The 19,164-nt window shown below is 41.8% G+C and overlaps 1 protein-coding gene across 1 annotated transcript in view; it reads left to right on the top strand.

Annotated features, from left to right (window-relative positions):
- Positions 1-19,076, top strand: part of Zrsr2 (zinc finger CCCH-type, RNA binding motif and serine/arginine rich 2) — a 22,800-nt gene extending 3,724 nt beyond the window's left edge. The window contains exons 4-11 of the mRNA XM_005358764.3: positions 1,393-1,501; positions 2,413-2,499; positions 5,967-6,005; positions 6,711-6,829; positions 11,777-11,990; positions 14,951-15,006; positions 15,723-15,832; positions 18,031-19,076. Of these exons, the coding sequence (XP_005358821.1) occupies positions 1,393-1,501; positions 2,413-2,499; positions 5,967-6,005; positions 6,711-6,829; positions 11,777-11,990; positions 14,951-15,006; positions 15,723-15,832; positions 18,031-18,557 (1,261 nt within the window). The 3' untranslated portion in view covers positions 18,558-19,076. The remainder of the gene's footprint in view (positions 1-1,392; positions 1,502-2,412; positions 2,500-5,966; positions 6,006-6,710; positions 6,830-11,776; positions 11,991-14,950; positions 15,007-15,722; positions 15,833-18,030) is intronic.
- Positions 19,077-19,164: the final 88 nt, after the last annotated feature.

The raw sequence follows: 19,164 nt of genomic DNA on the forward strand, positions 1-19,164 counted from the left end.
GCAGTCTATAAGATACGGGTTCATACTCAGCCAGGAACTGCAGTCTATAAGATACGGGTTCATACTCAGCCAGGAACTGCAGTCTATAAGATACGGGTTCATACTCAGCCAGGAACTGCAGTCTATAAGATGGGTTCATACTTAGGGTGAGTCTTCCCTCCTCAGTTAATACTCCCGGGAACTCCCTCACAGGTATACCCAGAGCAGCATTTCCTAGATGATTCCAAATCTACTCACATTGACAATGAAGATTTTAAATGAGAAGCTTGTGCTCTTGAATGTCTGGGACGTACCAATCTATGGTAACATTATCTTTTTGTGGGGAGGGGTGTTGTTTGTTTTATGGGGGGCTAGGGTCTCACTATGTAAGCCCAAATTAGCCTAGAATTTATAATCCTGTTTCAGCCTTCCAGTTGTTAGGATCATCGACATGTACCTTCTGGCTATTCTGTGCCTTTAAAAAGTCAGCCATCATTACAGCGCTAAAAATCCTGGCATCTTTCTCTATAACCTTAGAGTTAAGGGATTCCTGTGATTTGCCTTCGACTCTTTAAAGTGCTGGGGGGGGTGCCACTGTGAGTTGTAAGCATATCTTAAAAGTTTTAAGGGAGCTGGAGAGAAGACTCAGTGAGTCAGAGCACTTACTTTGACTCAGGTTTGTTCCCAGCATCCACTGGCACACATCTGTAATTCCGTTCCAGGGTATCCGATGCTTTCTTTTGGCCCCTTTAGGCATGCATGTGATACCGATGTTTAGATGCCAGCAAATGTTCATACACGTACAAATGAAAGTTTTAAGACAAGATGAAAAGTTATAAAAATAAATTAGTAAATGTAGATTTAGCCAGTTGTAGTGAGCACCTTTAATTTTAGCACTGAGGAGACAGAGGCCGTGAGCACCTTTAATTTTAGTACTGAGGAGACAGAGGCCGGCAAATCATAGAGTTTCAAGCCAGCGTGGTCTACATAGTGAGTTCTAGGATTGCCAGGGCTACATAGAGAGACCCTGTCTCAAAAAAAAAACAAAACAAAAAACAAAAAGAGGAGGAGGAATTAGTAATGGTAGTGGGCAAAGAAAGCATAGACCAGGAAGAACAATATCATATGAATGTGGAAATCCATATAGATGTTGCTTTGAGATGTTTTCCTGAGATAAAGTCACTGTTACTTTTTACAGGAAGAAAAGATGTCACAGCCATAAATGCTATTGAAAGGGAATAGTAATTGTCACTTATTTCTCTCCAGGAAGATAGTTGCTTTTCCAAAGGCCATGCCTCCTCACTGCTTTACAGAAAATACCTTAAGATTTTCATGTTGTATTTTGGTTTCCTGTCTTTGATACATTCTAGAAATTCCCATTTGTATTTACTGACTGCATCTTTATATTAACAGGCAAAGATTGCATGAAGAATGGTTACGGAGGGAAGAGAAGGCACAAGAGGAATTCCGTGCAAAGAAGAAAAAAGAAGAGGCAGCTCGAAAACGGAAGGAAGAACAAGAGGTAGAGTATTAAATAGCCCGCTAACTGAGTAAGTACTGAACTGAAGTAAGTCTCATAAAGAGCTCTTTGTTAGGACAGATGGCTCAGTTGTTGAGAGCACTGGTTCTTCTAAACGACTTGGGTTTGATTTCCAGCACCCTCAAGATGGCTCACAACCACCCAGAAGTCCAGTTCTGGGGGATCTTCTGGTCTTTGGGGCACCAGGCATGCACATGGTGCAGATACATGCAGGCATGACACCAATACACATTAGAGTTGTTATTTATGGGGCTGGAGAGATGGCTCAGTGGTTAAGGGCACTCACTGGCTGTTCTTCCAGAGGACCTGGGTTTGTTTTACCACCCATGTGGTGGCTCACAACTAACTGTCTAAGTTGAGCTCCAAGGGATTCCGTGCTCTGTTTTGGCTGCTGCATGTGTACCCTCACATGTACATATGTTCACAGGGACACTCACACACAAATAAAATCTCCGGCACACACCTTTAATCCCAGCACTTGGGAGGCAGAGGCAGGCGGATCTCTGTGAGTTCGAGGCCAGCCTGGTCTATAAGAGCTAGTTCCAGCACAGGTAGGGTTGTTACACAGAGAAACCCTGTCTTGAAACAAAGCAAAACCAAAACAAAACAAATCAAAAAAAGAAAAAAAGAAAAAGAAAAAAGGAAGTTGTTTTCTTGTAGTTGGGGATATAGCTCTGTGGCAGAGCTCTAGCCCAGCATGTGCCTGGCCTTGGGCTCTAGCCTCAGCATTGTGTAAACAAAAAAGGAGCTCCATGTGTTAACATTTAGAAAAAAACTGATATTGTCTCTTTTTCAATGACCACTGTTTCTAAAAATTTTCAGCCATTTACTCTGTAAGCTATGTGTTTTTAAGCATGAGTTAAAAAATGACTTTCTCTTTTTTTCCTTTAAAGAGAAAGTTAAAAGCAGAATGGGAAGAGCAGCAGAGAAAAGAACGAGAGGAAGAGGAGCAGAGACAGCAGGAGAAGAGAGAAAGAGAGGTGACTTCTATCGTGGGAGGATAGAGCCCTGCGTATCTTCTTAGGGTGCACGTGTGCATGTAATGGGCTTGTGGAATTGGCAGTGGGCATGTCAGGGCTGGGGTTTGGTTTTAATTTTTGCTTGTGTTCTATTCATTTGGAAAGTGTCAGTTTTTGTTAGGAATACTCTAGACTAGCTCCCATATGTTTCTCTTCTTTGGGTCGTGCAATGGCAGATTCCTTTACCCACTTTTACCTTTTATGTTGGAGATGGGTAAACATTTTCCCCAAGGGGCAGCTAGTCAATGTTTTAGCTGTGATGTCTGTCTGGCTTCTGTGGACATCCAGCTCTGCCAGTGCACCCTAAAGCAGACAGAAATAGTATGTATATGAATGGATGTGGCTGTGTTCTAGTAAACCCTTTCTGTAAACCGGGCACCTGGCCCTGCTCTACGCTCTGTACCGCGCTGTAGCAAGTGTTAACTTCTCTATGATTCTGTTGTATATGTGTTGACTTCTTCACAGAAGAACAGTATCTTGACTAGTTTGCACGCTTTCTTAATTCATATGCGAACAGCTAATGGCATCTCAGCAAGAATTAGTTTAATAGAATCTCAGGATGTTAGGCATTAAGGAATTAAATAGATTTGTCATTGCATCTGCTGTTCTATCTAACTTTGTTGTCAAAGCAAATGGCAGTCATTTAAGAAATTCCAAGGGACCTTCTGTTTGAGAAACCTGTGTGCACTCTAGGACATAATGCTACTGTCCTTTTCTTACATGTTTCTCTTAATGCTTATGCTTAAATCTTTGTTAAAAACCTTTCCTTAATAACCCTCACTATTACTTACAAAAAAGGAAATTCTGTATTGTATTTGCATATCTCATGTACATTTTATGGGTTTGTTTTCCTGCTGGCCTTCTACAGTGTATTTCTTTCAAATATAACACTGCTTATCTTCCCTTGACTGATTCTTGAGGATATTCTTTATTCCTTCTTTTCTTTAGCATCACCAAATTTGAACGGCATGATATTCCGTAGTCACTCATCTTAGAATGGGAAGAGGTATATGTGTCATGGAAAGGTAGCAGCAGTCTCCACAACCAGTTTTGTGTCTCAGGTGGCAAATCCGGTACAGGGTGTTGGCACCTTGTTTGGGCACTGCCTTCCAGATGAGGCAATTTCCAGATGGGGATGTTAGGGGCACAATTGTTTAGATTGTCAGTACTTTACAGAGATGGAGAATATTCTCCTGTTTTAACAGGAGAATATTCTTCAACTTTCATGGATCAGTTAAAAGCTAAGGCTTCTTCTAAATGCTTTTGTTTTAAAGGGAGCCTGGTTAAGAAGTGGGTAAAATGAAATCCATGTATAAAGCACATACATATAAAGGAATGTGCGATGTGTGTTTCTTTGCGTGCCGGACACTGCATGGGTGGACAGAGACAGGCAGTGAAAAGCACAGTCCCGGCTCTCCTAGAGTGACCTTTTCTAGATGGGAGGGGCAGAGGGCGGTCAGCAAAACACATTTTAAGAACAGTAGTAAAGAAAGAACGGATAGTAGAATAATGGGGGTCAAGATACTTATTTGGATTACCTGGCCAAGGAAATCTCTGTGAAAGTGGTGTTTGAAGTCATTAGCACTCGAGTATAGGGATAATGGGAGGAAGGAACCTGGGGGCACCTGAAACTTAGAGACCACAGGAGACTGGGGTGAGCCCTGGGAGAAAGTAGAGAGGATCAGAAGGGCAGATCATGCAGAGCCTCTTAGGTTTTTTTTTTTAAATTAAAAATAGATTCTTCTCTCAATACAACTAGACCAGTCTCCCCTCCCTCTACTCCCCCTCTCCCCAGACCCTTCAGTTTCCTCTTCAGAGAAGAACAGGAAGAACAGGCCTCCAAGAGACAAGAGTCAAAGAGGGCAAAACAAGATACAATAAGACAAGGCAAAAGCCCTCATCCAGGCCGGACAAGGCAACCCAGTAGGAGGAAGAGAGTCCTAGGAGCAGGCAAAAGAGTCAGAGGTACAGTGGCTCCCACTGTTGGGAGTCCCACAAAAACACCAAGCTCTAACAGCCATAACATGGCGCAGAAGTCCTGGTGAAGACCCAAGCAGGCCCCCTGCTTGCCTAGTCAGTCTCTGCCCAGGTTATTTGCGCCCAGGTTACTGTGTTGGTGTCACCCTCCTTGGGATTTGCTGAAGGAGGTAGAAGCAGGAGGATCACGAGCCTCTTAGATTTAAAAGTTAGGTTTTATTTACCATACTATGATGAGGGCTTTTAAACAAGGGGTGACTTCATCCTGTTAGCAATGTCACCTCCGACAGAACACCCCAATTTCTCTACAAAGAACAGGGGCCAGAGAGGAAATAGGATGACCGGTTACAATGGGCCGGAGATAACGGTGGCTCCGATGAGGACAGAGCTTCAGACAGACGCGCACACAGTTAACAGGGCTGACTAGATGGCAAATTGCATGGCAGGGAGAAGGAAAAGGAGCAGAAGTCATGTTTTAGGTGTCATTTTTGTTTGTTTTTCTAAACAAATGGGAAAATGGCAGTGCCAGTGACTGGGGATGTTTAGGTTTGGAGGATAAGGGTGCATAGGTGGAGATCTAGAGGTCCATTGAGGGGCTGGGGTAGAACTTACTGGCGAAAGTAAAACCTTGAGTTTGATTTCCAACCCTCAGCCAAAACCAAAGCCAAAAGAACTTGTTTTGATCACATTCAACTACGATGACTTGGTTTGTTTTTCTTTTTTTTTTTGTTGTTGTTGTTGTTTGGTTTTTCGAGATAGAGTTTCTCTTTGTAGCCCCAACCATTCTGGAACTCACTCTGTAGACCAGGCTGGCCTAGAAACCCGAGCTCCACCTGCCTCTGCCTCTCACGGCTGGAATCAAAGGCCTGTGCCACCCTACCTGACTGCTTCAATGACTTTTAAGTTGCCAGGACGAGGCAGACTTACCAAGGAAGCAGCTAAACACAGTTGTTTATATGGTTTTAAGGCGCTAAGGTACCTGACTATATGTATTTAAATCCAACTACTTAGAGAGTTATTGCTACCTTATTGGACTTCCTCTATCTTACTAAAGGTTTGAGATTTCTCTTAAATCCTAATACTACTCACCATGTCATAGTTTTGCTTCTGTTAAATAGTTGTGATGTTTAACCTAACTTTTAAAATATAGTCATTGATATCTCAAGAGCTAGAACATGGTATTTATGTACAGATATGCTACTGAAGCTATTATGACTTCAATATTTGCAATGTGCTCTATTCAAATTTTGTATTTGAATAAAAATTCTAAGCTATATATCTTTTGAAAGCTTTTTAGGAGGTATATGCTTAGAAAGGAAATCAGAACCAGAAGCCTTTTGTATGTGTGTTCATGTGTGGGTTGTCATATATGAGGTTCATAACTAGAGAAACCGGACATGACTTACCTGACATCCTGGTTTTCATTAGTTCTATGTTTGCACCACTTATAGGAAGCTGTGCAGAAGATGCTGGATCAGGCTGAAAATGAGGTATTTTCACAACCTTTCATTAAGACTTTGAGTTAGGTAGAGGTGCACGTTCCAGTCATCTAGCCCTGGGGAGGCTGAAGCAGGAGAATGACAAGTTTGAGGCTAGCCTGGGCTACATGGAGAGACACCGTCTTAAAGATTTCGAGATCAATTAATATTTCATTAGGAACAATAATAGTTCCAAAAACATGAGTTTTGTGGTATTTTGTTTGGATTACTTCTGTATACCTATACCTGGAATCACTTTTGTAACCTTGCAGTTATATAACAATAGAAGACGGTTGATGATGGTATTGCATCACCCCATGGGCTATGCTTGTATTAAGTTCTAAAAATGTATGTGAGTTACATCACATACTACCGGTCCCAAATGGTTGGTTTACGCACCTTGATTCAGAGTAACTGTACTTCTCTCTGGTGGCTCCCTATGACCATGGACCCTTTCAGAATAGATGGATAGAAAGAAGACCTTCATGACTGTATCTGGTAGCATTAAGTAACCCCCAATCAAGGAAAATGACTGGGAGCCAAGAAAGAAGAAAAGCTCATGTTTCTAACAATTGCCCTTAAGATTTTATTGTAATTAACTATGCATGTTTATATATGAAAGCATTTTTCTTCTTGATTAAAATATTTGACTATTTGGACAAACAAGTCTTTGATGGGCTTTTACATCATCAGTTAAGTCGTGGTTATTTTTAACAGTTGGAAAATGGTGGCACCTGGCAGAACCCAGAACCGCCCATGGATGTGAGAGTATTGGAGAAAGATCGAGCCAATTGTCCATTCTACACAAAAACGGGAGCTTGCAGATTTGGCGATAGGTAATGGATTTTGCTTTGTGTCAGAATGAAATGATGGAAAGTGTCGGAGTTTTGGAAGAGGCATAGGCTTCAGTGTGAAATGTTCTCCATAAGGTATGTGGTGCCTTCTTGCCCTGCCTACTTGATAGGTTTAACAGAGTGGATCCTTTGTATTCCACAGCCATAGGAAGACCTTTTTCTTCTTCTTTTTTTAATTGAAAACAAGATTTTCTTCATATAATAACATTCTGATCATGACTTTTCCTCCCCCAGATCCTCCTGGATCTTTCCCTACCTCTTCACTCACCAGAATCTACACCCTTTCTTTCTCTCATTAGAAGACAGGCAGACATCTAAAAAATAAATGACAAACCAGAATAGTACAAAATAACAGAAAAAAACCAGAGAAAAAAAAACAGATACAGATGTAGAATACACATTCTCATGCACAGAAATCCTATAAAAACACAAAACCAGAAACTATAATATATAAGCAAAAGGCCTGCATAGTAACAGAAGAAATGCCTAGACAAAGCATTATGAGACAAAAAAAACCTTCCAAAATACTACTGAGTTTGTTTTGTGTTGACCAACCACTGGGCTGGCTTGCTTGCTTGCTTGCTTGCTTGCTTATTTATTTATTCATTCATTCATTCATTCATTCATTCATTTATTTTTTGGTCTCCCTGTGTATGTGCCACCACATCCAGGAATCATTTGGTCTTTTGAGATAGTCTCATAGAGCCCAGGCTGGCTTTGAACACTCTTTGTAGCCACAATTGGTTTTGGACTACTGCTCATCCTGCCTCCACCTCCTAACTGCTGAGATTACAGTTGTGTGTCACTATGTCCCATTTATCTTTTAGTTTTCAAGAATAATAGTTTGGGGCTGGAGAGATGGCTTGGCTGTTAAGAACAGGTACTGCTTTTTCCGAGGACCTGAGCTCAGTTCCCACAGCCCACATCAGTGTCCCGGGACACTCCAGGGAATCTGACACTGTTCTTTGACCTCAGCAGGCACCTGTACTCATGCATACCCCCCACAAGTACACATAAATAATGTTAAAATCTTTTTAAAAATTAAAAGAGAATAGTAGTTCTTAACCCTGGACACATAATGAAATCAAGTAAAAAAGGAAAAAGGGTTAACAAAATCAGTCCGTCTCACCTCAAATTGAGTGAATCAGGATTTCAGACGCTAGGGTAACTCTAGTTTTGAGGAGCCTTTAGATACTGGATTTGATGGCTGGAATTGTGAATGGCCAGAATATCTGGGAAAGGGCTCAGTCTGGTAAGAGATAGAAAGGCTCCTTTTGTGGATCTGTGGAACTGAGGGAAGGAGGCTACCCTCCCTTTGGTACCTTAGGAACGTTTTTTTTTCCCTAAATTCATTCTCAAAAAGCAATAGTAAACCATGATCTGCGTATGAGCCAGTGAGATGGCTCAGTGGGTAAAGGTGCCTGCTGCCAAGCCTGGGGACCTGAAGTCGATCTCTGGATCTACATCGTGAAAGGAGATAACGGACTCCTGTTAGTGTTGCTGTAACTTTCGCACTTCTACCATGGCATGGGTCCAACCACACAGTAAATAAATAATGATCTGCATAAAACCGCTGCTGCTAAAGCAAGATGCTGGACAGATGGCCTTCCAGAGATAAATGAGCCCCGACTTTAGTTCACATTCACATGGGTAGTTGAGCCAAGCTGCCTTTAAGGTTTGTGATGTGTCTCTAATTTCCTTGAGATTTAAGGCCTGTGGAAGCCAGATTTAGGATTCTCCTGTTGGACATGAGAAGACAGGTGTATTGAGTAGTTTTATGAATGCTGGACAGATAATCCCTGTGGAAAATTCCATCAGGAAAATCCCTGTCAGATTCCATCTCTGATAGTCAGTCGTTCAAAAAAATATAGGCTGTAGTCAGATTAGTTTGTGACCGCTTCTTAGCATTGTCATAAGGCATATGAGATTTTACCATCACACTATCAGAGTGGGAGAAAACATAGCTATTTGCATTGTCAAGTGCTGAGGTGCATAGAGCTGCATAGTTAGTGGTTATGAAAGTCAGTGCCACCCTTTCATACAGATAGACTGTAGTGTTTCCCTTTGGTGGAGAGGCTGGATCATTTGCTCCAAATAGCATAGCTGGATCATCTCTATTAAGGATCAGCAGATGCCAAAGAAATGCCTCTGTTTCTTTCCTTTTCTAACAAAAGGAGGTCTTGATCTGTAATCCAGGCTGAATTCGAACTTGTCATGTTCCTGTCTCTGCCTCCTGAGTAGCTAGGATTCCAGGCATATAAACACCATGCCGGGCAGAGAAACACTTTGGAAGCTTGCTTTTGTGCATTCAACTTTTTGGTTATAGTTTTTTGTTGTTGTTTGATTCTTTGACAATTTCATACATGTCTAAACTATATTTTGGTCATATTCACCTCCATTACCCTCTTATTCCCCTCCCACTCCCTGGATCCATTTTTCCCAATACATCCTCTTTCTGTTTTTATGTCTTTTCTTTTTTAAATAATGTCTTTTCTTTTTAAAGTAATCCACTGAGTTTAATTAGTTTTGCTTGTATGTGCATAGTTATTTATTGCATCATTGGCAACTTCCCAGTAGCTGCATCCTGGAAGTCCCTTATCCCCAGCAGCTGTTGATGGCTAGGGACAAGGCCTTTAATACCTCACCTCTATCAATGCTAGAATGTTGATGTGCTTGAATTTATGCAGGTGTGGTGTCTTAATGTTCTGTTGCTGTGAAGAGACCATGGCCTAGCCAAGACAACTCTTCGAAAACATTTAATTGGGGGCTTGCTTATTATTTCAGAGGGTTTAGTTCATTATCACCATGATGGGAAGTAGACAGACATGGTGCTGAGCAGTAGTTGAGCACTTTATATCCTGATTCAGAGGCCATAAGGGGTAGAGTGGCGGGGGTAGTGGGGGAGACAGACAGACTGGGCCTGGTGTGGGCTTTTGAAACCTCAAAGTGACACACCACCTAATCCTCTAAACAGTCTACCATCTAGGGACCTCTATATTAATACATGAGCCTGTGGGCTGCATTCTCATTCAGACTGCTACATCTTACAAAGGTAGCCATAGCTGCTTTGAGTTCACAGATGCAGTGGCCATGCTGTGTGCTAGAAGCCATGTTTCACAACATTCAGCCTCATCTACCAGCTCTTACATTTTTTCCACCCCCCTTTCCATTCCTCCATGAGCCTTGGAGCAGTTTAGAGTCGAGCATTCAGCAGTTTGGCCATTTACTAACCACTGTCCACCACAAAAGGAGTTTCTCTGGCTAAGGTTGAGAACAACACTAATTGGGTGCTAGGCTGCAGAGACACCTTAATTATATCTTTGTTGTTTTGTAACAGGGCCTTACTCTGGACCTCTCTGTGGATCAGGATGGCTATTGTTCAGACCAGGGTCATTGTATCACTCTGTACCTTGCAGTATATCCTACTCCACAACTTACTTCCTAAGTTTTTCTCTCCCTAGCTTTGTTTTACTGATTTTGTTGTTGTTTTTCGAGACATGGTTTTCTGTGTAGTCTTGGCTGTCCTTGATGAAACTCTATATAACCAGGCTGCCTCCCAAGTGCTGGGATTAAAGGTGTGTGCCGCCACCACCCTGTATTACTGCTTTTTAATTAGAACCCTAACCAGGAAAAAGTTTATTTAGGACTTTGCACTATTTAGTTCCTCCTACCAGTGCACTTCAGGAGAAAGGAGTAAATAAGAAAATGAACTCATATATATGATTTTTTAAAAAATTTCTCTGGAATAGCCTAGTCAGCTTTACTTTGGTCCATTTTAAACTATGAAAAGAACTTGTTCTGCACAGTTTTTGGGTACCTTCTGTGAATAAAAAATTAAGTTATATTTATTGTACTTTATAATGACCACATGCCAGGTTAACCCAGCTCTCTAGGATCAGGCTCTTCTCAGTCACATGATTTGGGGAGGTGTGCTTCTTTATGTTTCAGCTGCCTTTGTGTTTTGACTCTTTTTCTTGTGGTGGTAAAATATCCAGCAGTTTAAGGGAGAGGGGGTTTATGTGGCACACAATTCCAGGCTACAGTCCATGATTGTGCAGAAACCAAGGTGGGAGGAACTTGAAGCTGCCAGTCACATTACTGCCAGAGTCAAGAGCAGAGAGCTGCGATTTCATACTTGCATGTGTATGCTCAGTTTGATCTCTCTATTTTAGATAGTTCAGGATCCCCTGCCCAGGGAATAGTCCCACCCATGGTTAAGGCAGGTTTCCCCAAATCAGTTAAAGTAGCAAGGCAGTCCCGCACAGACACTGGCTGGCATGGCACTTGCTATGCCGAACAAGTTGTTGTAGAACTCATAGAGATTTGCCTACCTCTGCTTCCTGAGTGTCGGGATTAAAACTGCCTACTGCCATGCCCAGCTTAAACAATGTTTTAATTATCATTACTATTTTGTGTGTGTGTGAGGCAGAGACAGAGGGAGGAGGGAGGATAAGTAGATCCAGGGATCAGATCCGGATCATCAGGCTTTATGCAGCAAGTATTTTTACCTACCGAGCTGCCTCACTGGTCCAGGTTACCGCATTCCCTAAGTTTGTAAACCAGTTGAGAATTGTGTCCAAGCAAAATCGTATTGCTAATTCTCACCTCGAGTCTCCCATGCAGCTTCTGATTCCCGTCACTGCAGGCTGTTACACTGTTGGACCTCCTTTTCCTATGGTTCAATGTGGAGAAATCGTTCCGAATAGAGTCAAAAGCTCCTGAATGGCATATGACCTTAGAAACCATTCTCAATCTCTTATTTCAGTGAGAAACAGTCTTAGGACAGTTTTCTTGTGTGCTGTAACTGGATATCAAAGCAGTGTTCATTATCTCACAGTTAAGTCGAAACAACCATGATACAGAGTTTTTGGTTGTTTTTAATGTTACTTTTAGTTATCGGACAAGTGAATTTGCTTGCTTTCTTCCCAGGTGTTCACGTAAACACAACTTCCCCACGTCAAGTCCCACCTTGCTTATTAAGAGCATGTTTACAACGTTTGGAATGGAACAGTGCAGGAGGGATGACTATGACCCCGATTCAAGCCTGGAGTACAGTGAGGAAGAGACCTACCAGCAGTTCCTAGACTTCTACCACGATGTCCTGCCGGAGTTCAAGAACGTGGGAAAAGTGGTTCAATTTAAGGTGTGCACAGGTTGGGAAGGGGCCAGGCACACCTTCCCATAAAATATCCTATAATACAGGGCAGAGCTAGGGCTCAGGCTGTTAGCCTGGCTGGAGCCATGTGCCAGTATATGTCTGGCCTGGTGCTGAGCGTGCCAGCAGTTTGTAAATGCCACTCGAGTCTTCCCGTTCACCCCCACTCTGGCCAATGCCATGTAGATACTGCAGGAAGTCATTCACCTGTGCTAGCATGTTGTTGGAATGCTAGAGTCTGGGTCGGGAAGGACCCTTCTTCAGTGCCTTTGTGATGTAGCTCTGTCCAGCAGTCTGACTTGATTGTCAGGCTTGCTTATCTAGCCATGCAAGCCTTCACTTAGCTGCTGTCTGCAATGGACATGGTTCCCTTCCTCTCCTTTCAGTGCCTCACCTAGCACAATGTTACATACACTGTCATTCAGTTTCACTCAGTAAGGTGAGGTCTGGCTGCTGCTCTTCCTGGGACACTCTGAGGGAGCCCCAATACGTAGGCCTCCTGCTTATCTTGATTTGATCATATCTGAACCTGAATGACTGTTATATGAGGACAAAGGAAATGTCCCTTGTTTTGGAGAAAAGTAGGAATAAAGCTGTAGGATTTTTTTTCTTGCTGTCAGAAATGAGGTATAAGCTGGACAGTGGTGGCACATGCCTTTAATCCCAGCACTCGGGAGGCAGAGGCAGGCGGATCTCTGAGTTCGAGGCCAGCCTGGTCTACAAGAACTAGTTCCAAATTGGAAACAAGTTTGTTTGCTCTTCAGATGTCGTTTTATCTCTTGTGTGCCTCTCAACAGTGAGACTGGCTAACAGCAGTGGTTTCTCATACGGCCTTCTGGTTACTGTTTCTGTGAAGTGGTAATGGTGAAATTGTATTCAGAACTTCAGATTGGTAGCTCAGTCATAGAGTGCTTACCTAGCATGTATAAGGCTCTGGGTTCTGTCTCCAGCACAATGGGGTAGGGCTAGTGGGTTTCAGGGAGGTTAGTGGAAGTTGTGTTATTACATGTAACAGGCTGCATCCGCTCACCACAACATTTTTTTCTCGAAAGCAAACAGGATGATAGGGGTCATACTAATCCCATTGACTGTTACAAATGAAAAGAAACTTGTTTAGGAAATTTGTGGTACAGAAATGATCACAACATCAAATTCATTATGGAAAATCAATGGCTCTTTGGAAACCATGGAACTAAATTATTAATATTTTCATTACGTGTCTCTGACAATTGAACCTAGGACCTTGTACATGCTGGGCATCAGTGCTGTACCACTTTGTATTTTTGCAGCTCAGGCTGGTCTTGAACTTGTAGTAGTTCTCCTGCCTCCACTTTGCTATTACTGGGATTTTAGGCTTGTGCCACCAAGCCTGACTAGATTAAGTGAATTTTAAGATCCCTAGACATAGTTGACATAGACTCCTAAGGCCCTTTATTCTTTCTAAAGATGGTGTTACAAATCGAGTAGGAGTCTTGTCACCCTTTGGATGTTCTAATGACAACACCCTGAAACAAAACATTGTAGCTTCATTATGAAGATAAAAGCTAAACACTAGTAGGAATTTTTGTTTTGTTTTTCTGTTTTTCAAAACGGTTTCTTTGTGTAGCCTTGGCTGTCCTGGAACTAGCTCAGTAGACCAGACTGGCCTCAAACTCAGAGTTTCCTCTGCATTTGCATCCCAAGTGCTGGGATTAAAGGCATGCACCACCATCCGGCATGGTAGGATTATATGTCATTTTATACAATTGAAGGCAATGATCAATTGTTTAACCGTACTTATAGTAGGGGCAACACATGAAAATGAGATATTCTTCACACCTATATGGTATAAATTGTATTAATTTCACGATTGGGCAGAAGACTTAGTACAGCTGCCTCTCAGAGCAGCTTGTGCACTGCCTAGCAAATTAGGGATCTATAAATTAGCATGCTTTTGCTTACGAAGACTGGAGAGGTTTTTATACCTACAGAGACAACTTTGTGAGGGGGAGAGTGGAAGCCCTTTGCATAGTCATGAGTAGATACAGAAATGTGATTTGATATAGCTAGTATACAGTAGTTGAATCATTAAGCTTGTATTGACACTTTGAAAAAAAATAAAAATACCATGTGTATATAAAAAATGTAGAGCTAGGCATGGTGGAGCTTGCCTTTCATCCCAGCACTTGAGAGGCAGAGGCAGGGAGATCTCTGTCAATTTGAGACCAGCCTGGTCTCCATAGTTTCAGGACAGTCAGGATTATGTAGAGACCCTGTCTCAAAAACAAGGTTAAAAAATTTCAAAGGTACAAACCAATACTAGCAAGTATGTCTAGACCTTTGACATTGTGACATAATGTCATCTACAGAGTTCATGCCTGAGAACTGCAATCGAGTTACAAAACAAAAACAAAAGGATTTGTTGAACTGTGATTTTTGTGTTTTTCCACGTTCATAACTGTCAACATGTGGCTCACAGGAGGCTATGTATTGGACTCACCTGAATCAGTATGTATAATTATTATATATACCATTTTGGTTAGTATATACTTATATATTTATGTATGCGATGTATTTTCCCTATCTGGCACATACATAATTTATGTATGCCTAAATGTGTACATTTGTCTTAGAAATCTACACATATAAAATACATATGTATTCCAGACAGAACAGCCCATGCCCCCACCTAACAAATGCTTTTAACTGCGGAACCATGTTTCCGGTACTCTGTTTTTATATATCTTTGAAGCATTTCGTACTTTTAGGGTTTAAAAAATGACAGACAAGGCTCAGTGGAGATGAGGCAGTTAAGGTCTGCAATGTTGTTAGGTGCTTAGATATGCCTTGAGTGTAACTAATCTACATGGACTCTTCGAGGGGCTAAGCTTGCACAAGATGCATTTGATAGTTGGCTTCTTTTGGAAACTTTTTTTTTTCTTTTGTTAACATCATTCTTTGTTCCTTAGGTCAGCTGCAACTTGGAACCTCATCTGCGCGGCAATGTGTATGTTCAGTACCAGTCGTAAGTATTATAAACATACATGCATCTTCATGTTTCATCATACTTAGGGTATTATGTTCTTTTGATGTTGCTGAATATATAGCTTTCCTATGCATGGTACTTTTCAAAATGTCAATATGAAGAGCTCATGGTGAAGTGGCCAAGTTTTGAAAATAATACTTTTTCATTTTTTGTATACTTAAGTACTTTTGATTCTTTTATAAATATGGTTTTATATATATTTTATAATTCTCACAACTAAAATACAAAGTGAAAGAGGGCTAATTAGAATAGAGTAGAAAATCCCTAAGGTACAAGGGGTTAAAACTCCAAATAGTCTGCATTTGACCAGCTAGCAATGTAGTTCCTGTATCATTCCTGGATGTATTGTCATTTCTCTAAGTGGTACCATGGCTGATGGTTTTAATTAACCATTGTAATAAGAAGAATAGCAGTCCTAGCTGAGAAGCATGGTTCTGCAGATTTAATGGTCTAATCTTGCAGATTAAGAAGCTTTGATACCAGCCACTTTCCTTATGACCAAACCTTTCAGGGGGTTAATGACAAAGGTCCCTGAATAAACTAGGTTGTGGGAACCTGAGTACTCTGAAGACTTCCTAGGCAGTACAAGATCTGAACTTGGTAGTCCTACAGTAAATGGACAAGAGGGCTAATTCAGAATAGGTTTGTTCTACCTATGAGAGTTAAAAGCACAACCTTTGATTTTTGCTTCCAAGGGAAGAAGACTGTCAAGCAGCTTTTTCTCTTTTTAATGGACGATGGTATGCAGGACGACAGCTTCAGTGCGAATTCTGCCCAGTGACCCGGTGGAAAATGGCAATTTGTGGTAAAAGCCAATGTAGTGACACCCCTCCCCCACTGCTGCACGAAACAAAGGAATCTTCATAGGAAGAAAACAATGTTTTAAAGGGATGAAGTGCAGTTTTTGTCTCATACTACAGATGAGCAGACTGGTTATGTAAAGGACACCATAGTTAAGATCTGTACAGGCCTGTGGGTCACTATGTGGTTGGAATGACTGAGGTCACAATAGATTGGTGACAGAATTGCGGCTTGAATCTCAGTCTTCAGATCCCCAGTCGTGGCTTCTGTGTGTGACAGTGAGGTGTCTAAACCAAAGATCCCCACATGAGGCGTTTCCTATTTATTGGTTCTCCTCACTTGAGCTGGCTGTTTCAGTCTTGATCCCTAAGGAATCTTCCACCATCAACACCACAAACATTCCCCGTGGCTAACACTTCCCACGTTACTTGAAGTCATGCTCTTGTGCATTTGAGACCGTTAGTAGGTGTGGATCAGTTAAGTTGTACATTGGGTGCTCTCAGTTCCACTGACTCATCTGAGCTCAGCAGCCAAACCAGGAAATGATTCAGCACTGCTGAGAGTTACCAGCCGCTTTGAAGGCTTCACCATGTTCCGCCTTCTAAAAGCATGCTTAGCCAAAGAAGTGTGGAAGTTCCCCAGGCGAAGAGACACAGAGCTCTCTTAACTCAGGGGTGTGCTTCTGCCTGCTCCTTGTGCTTCGCCACTCTTCCTTCTCAGGTGCTTTGTATCAAGCAAGTCTAATTCTTTAGCAGCCCTTTCTTAATAAATGCTGTCATTAAAAACAAATTACGATGGGCATGGATGATGTCGTTTTCGATTCCAAAATTGGGATAAGCCAAGACAGGATTGTGAGTTCAAGGCCAGCATGGGCTTTATATAATGAGACCTTTTCTTAAATAATTAATTGGTTAATTAATGTGATAGCTATCAAAAAGCAGGGGTTACAGAGATGGCTCAGTGGTTAAGACCACTTGTTCTTATAGAGGATCCAGGTTCAGTTCCCAGCACTTACATGTTGGCTCATCACTGGCTGTAACTCCTGTTCTAGGGATTCTGACAGCTTCTGACTCCATGGGTAGCAGGCATGTATATGGTTCACATATATAACTGCAGACAAAACACTCAAATATATATATGACTTAAAAATTTAAAAATAAATAAAAAATCTGGATGGTGGTGGTGCACATCTTTAATCCCAGCACTCAGGAGGCAGAGGCAGGCGGATCTCTGTGTTTGAGGCTAGCCTGGTCTGCAGAGTGAGTTCCAGGATAGCCAGGGCTACACAGAGAACTGTGTTGGGAAAATGTGTGTGTGTTTGGGATTTAAAAACAAGAACCACCATTACCCTAAGTTCAAGGGTTGGGCAGATAAACAAGATGGCAGTGTATTTTTTTAGGCACTTAGTTTTGTTAGTTCCTCAAGGTGCAGTGTGAGTCCAGTGATATCCTTGAGTATAACTTTGAAACCTCAAACTAGGAGTCTTATTTCATTTCTAACAACAATCATTATTATTACTAATAATAAACTTCAGAAATATCTTCTTTGGAGAGATCCCTAGGTGGGTGCCCAGTTTTAGTCACATTATATCTTTTATTAGTCAGCTCTAGAAATTTCTTGATGGTTCTATATATACCACTACCCGATCTCAGAGGTCAGCTGCAAATGCTAGCTCGTTTTATTTACCTTCAGCCACAAAGGCCTTCTTTCTTTTTTGTTTTCCCTCTTTCTTTGTATCTGTGTGTTTGGAGACAGGACCTCATGTATTGCAGGCTGTGGACATTAGTGTGCCATCATACCTGGGTATTATGTTCTTATGTAAATAACATTGCAGGATCCCCCACCTATGTTGGACTTTTCCTGACCAACATATGCTTTCAGAAAACAGCTAATATATGGATTGCAAAGTCCAGTTCTTGAGTCAGTGGATGATGTCACCATGCGTTCAGTAGCACTCTGTTGACACCACAAGACACAGATGCTCTGGTTAATTAAAACTAGTTGGTGACCTTTTTAGGGTACCTTGTAGCATTTGAGTGTTCTTGCAATCATAGGCAGCAAATGAGGGCATCAGTTTATCTACATGGTACACTATAAGAAACAGTGCAGACACACCCAGACTTGAGAAACTCATCTGCTTTCAGAAGAATGACTTACAGTAATGCATAGTGATAATCACTGCCTCTTCACTCGCCCTCACAGGCTTATTTGAAGTACAGCAGTGTCCAAGAGGAAAACACTGCAACTTTCTTCACGTGTTCAGAAACCCCAACAATGAATTTAGGGAAGCTAATAGAGACATCTACCTGTCTTCAGATTGGACAAGCTCCTCCTTTGGTAAGAATTTGGAGAGGAGGGAAAGGACCAGCCACTATGATTACTACAGCAGGTCAAGAAGACGAAGGAGCCTGAGTCCAGACCTCTCCCACAAGAGAAACGGTGAATCTGACAGGAAGAGCAGCAGTAGTATTCACAGGGGTAAGAAGTCTCACAGACATGTGACAAAAAGTCGTGAGAGGCGCCCTTCACTGAGCAGAGGAAGAAGGAGGGATCACAGTCCAGGCCCCTGGAGCCAGAGCCGCAGGAGCCGCAGGAGCAGGAGCCGGAGTCGAAGTAGGAGTCCAAGCAGGAGCCGAAGTTGGAGCCGGAGCTCATCGAGGTCCAGGAGTCATGGCAGGAGGAAGTCAGGTAGTAGAGACAAAACCACCCAGAGTCCCAAATCTAAATAAACTTGGTTGTTTTTAAATATCAATCTGTCTTTCTATGGCAGCTAACTCACCTGTGTAGTTTGACAAGGCTAGCTAAATACTATGATGTAAATCATACTTTTTGATAAATTGTATTTATAATAACATGAAATTACTTGTAATCCTAACTTTGAGAGCATCAGTTAACATTAGAGTAATACTTTAGTATTTTTTCGTTTTCTGTATTTTTTTTCTCTGTGTAAATGTATCACAGGTATGGAGGTCAGAGGACAGTTTTCAGGGGTCAGTTACACAGTGAGATCCAGGGATTGAACTGAGGTCATGAGGCTTTCTCACCAAATATCTTTACCCTTTGAGCCCTCTTGCTAGCCCACCTTGTTATTCTTAAGTGTCCATACCCTTTACTTTTGGTTTATGCAAATGGGCATTTTGCTAACATGTATTCGTGTGCACTACTTGTGTGCCTAGTGCCCACGGAGGCCAGAAGATGGTGTCAGATCCCTTGGACTGGAGTTATAGATGGTTGTGAGCTGCCATTTGGGTGCTGGGAATCGAACTCAGGTCCTCTGGAAGAGTATCATTGAACCATCTCTCCAGCCCAACACATTATATTTTAATTCAAAGGTCA

This window comes from Microtus ochrogaster, chromosome X, assembly GCF_000317375.1.
Source record: "Microtus ochrogaster isolate Prairie Vole_2 chromosome X, MicOch1.0, whole genome shotgun sequence".
In the NCBI taxonomy this organism is placed as follows: domain Eukaryota; kingdom Metazoa; phylum Chordata; class Mammalia; order Rodentia; family Cricetidae; genus Microtus; species Microtus ochrogaster.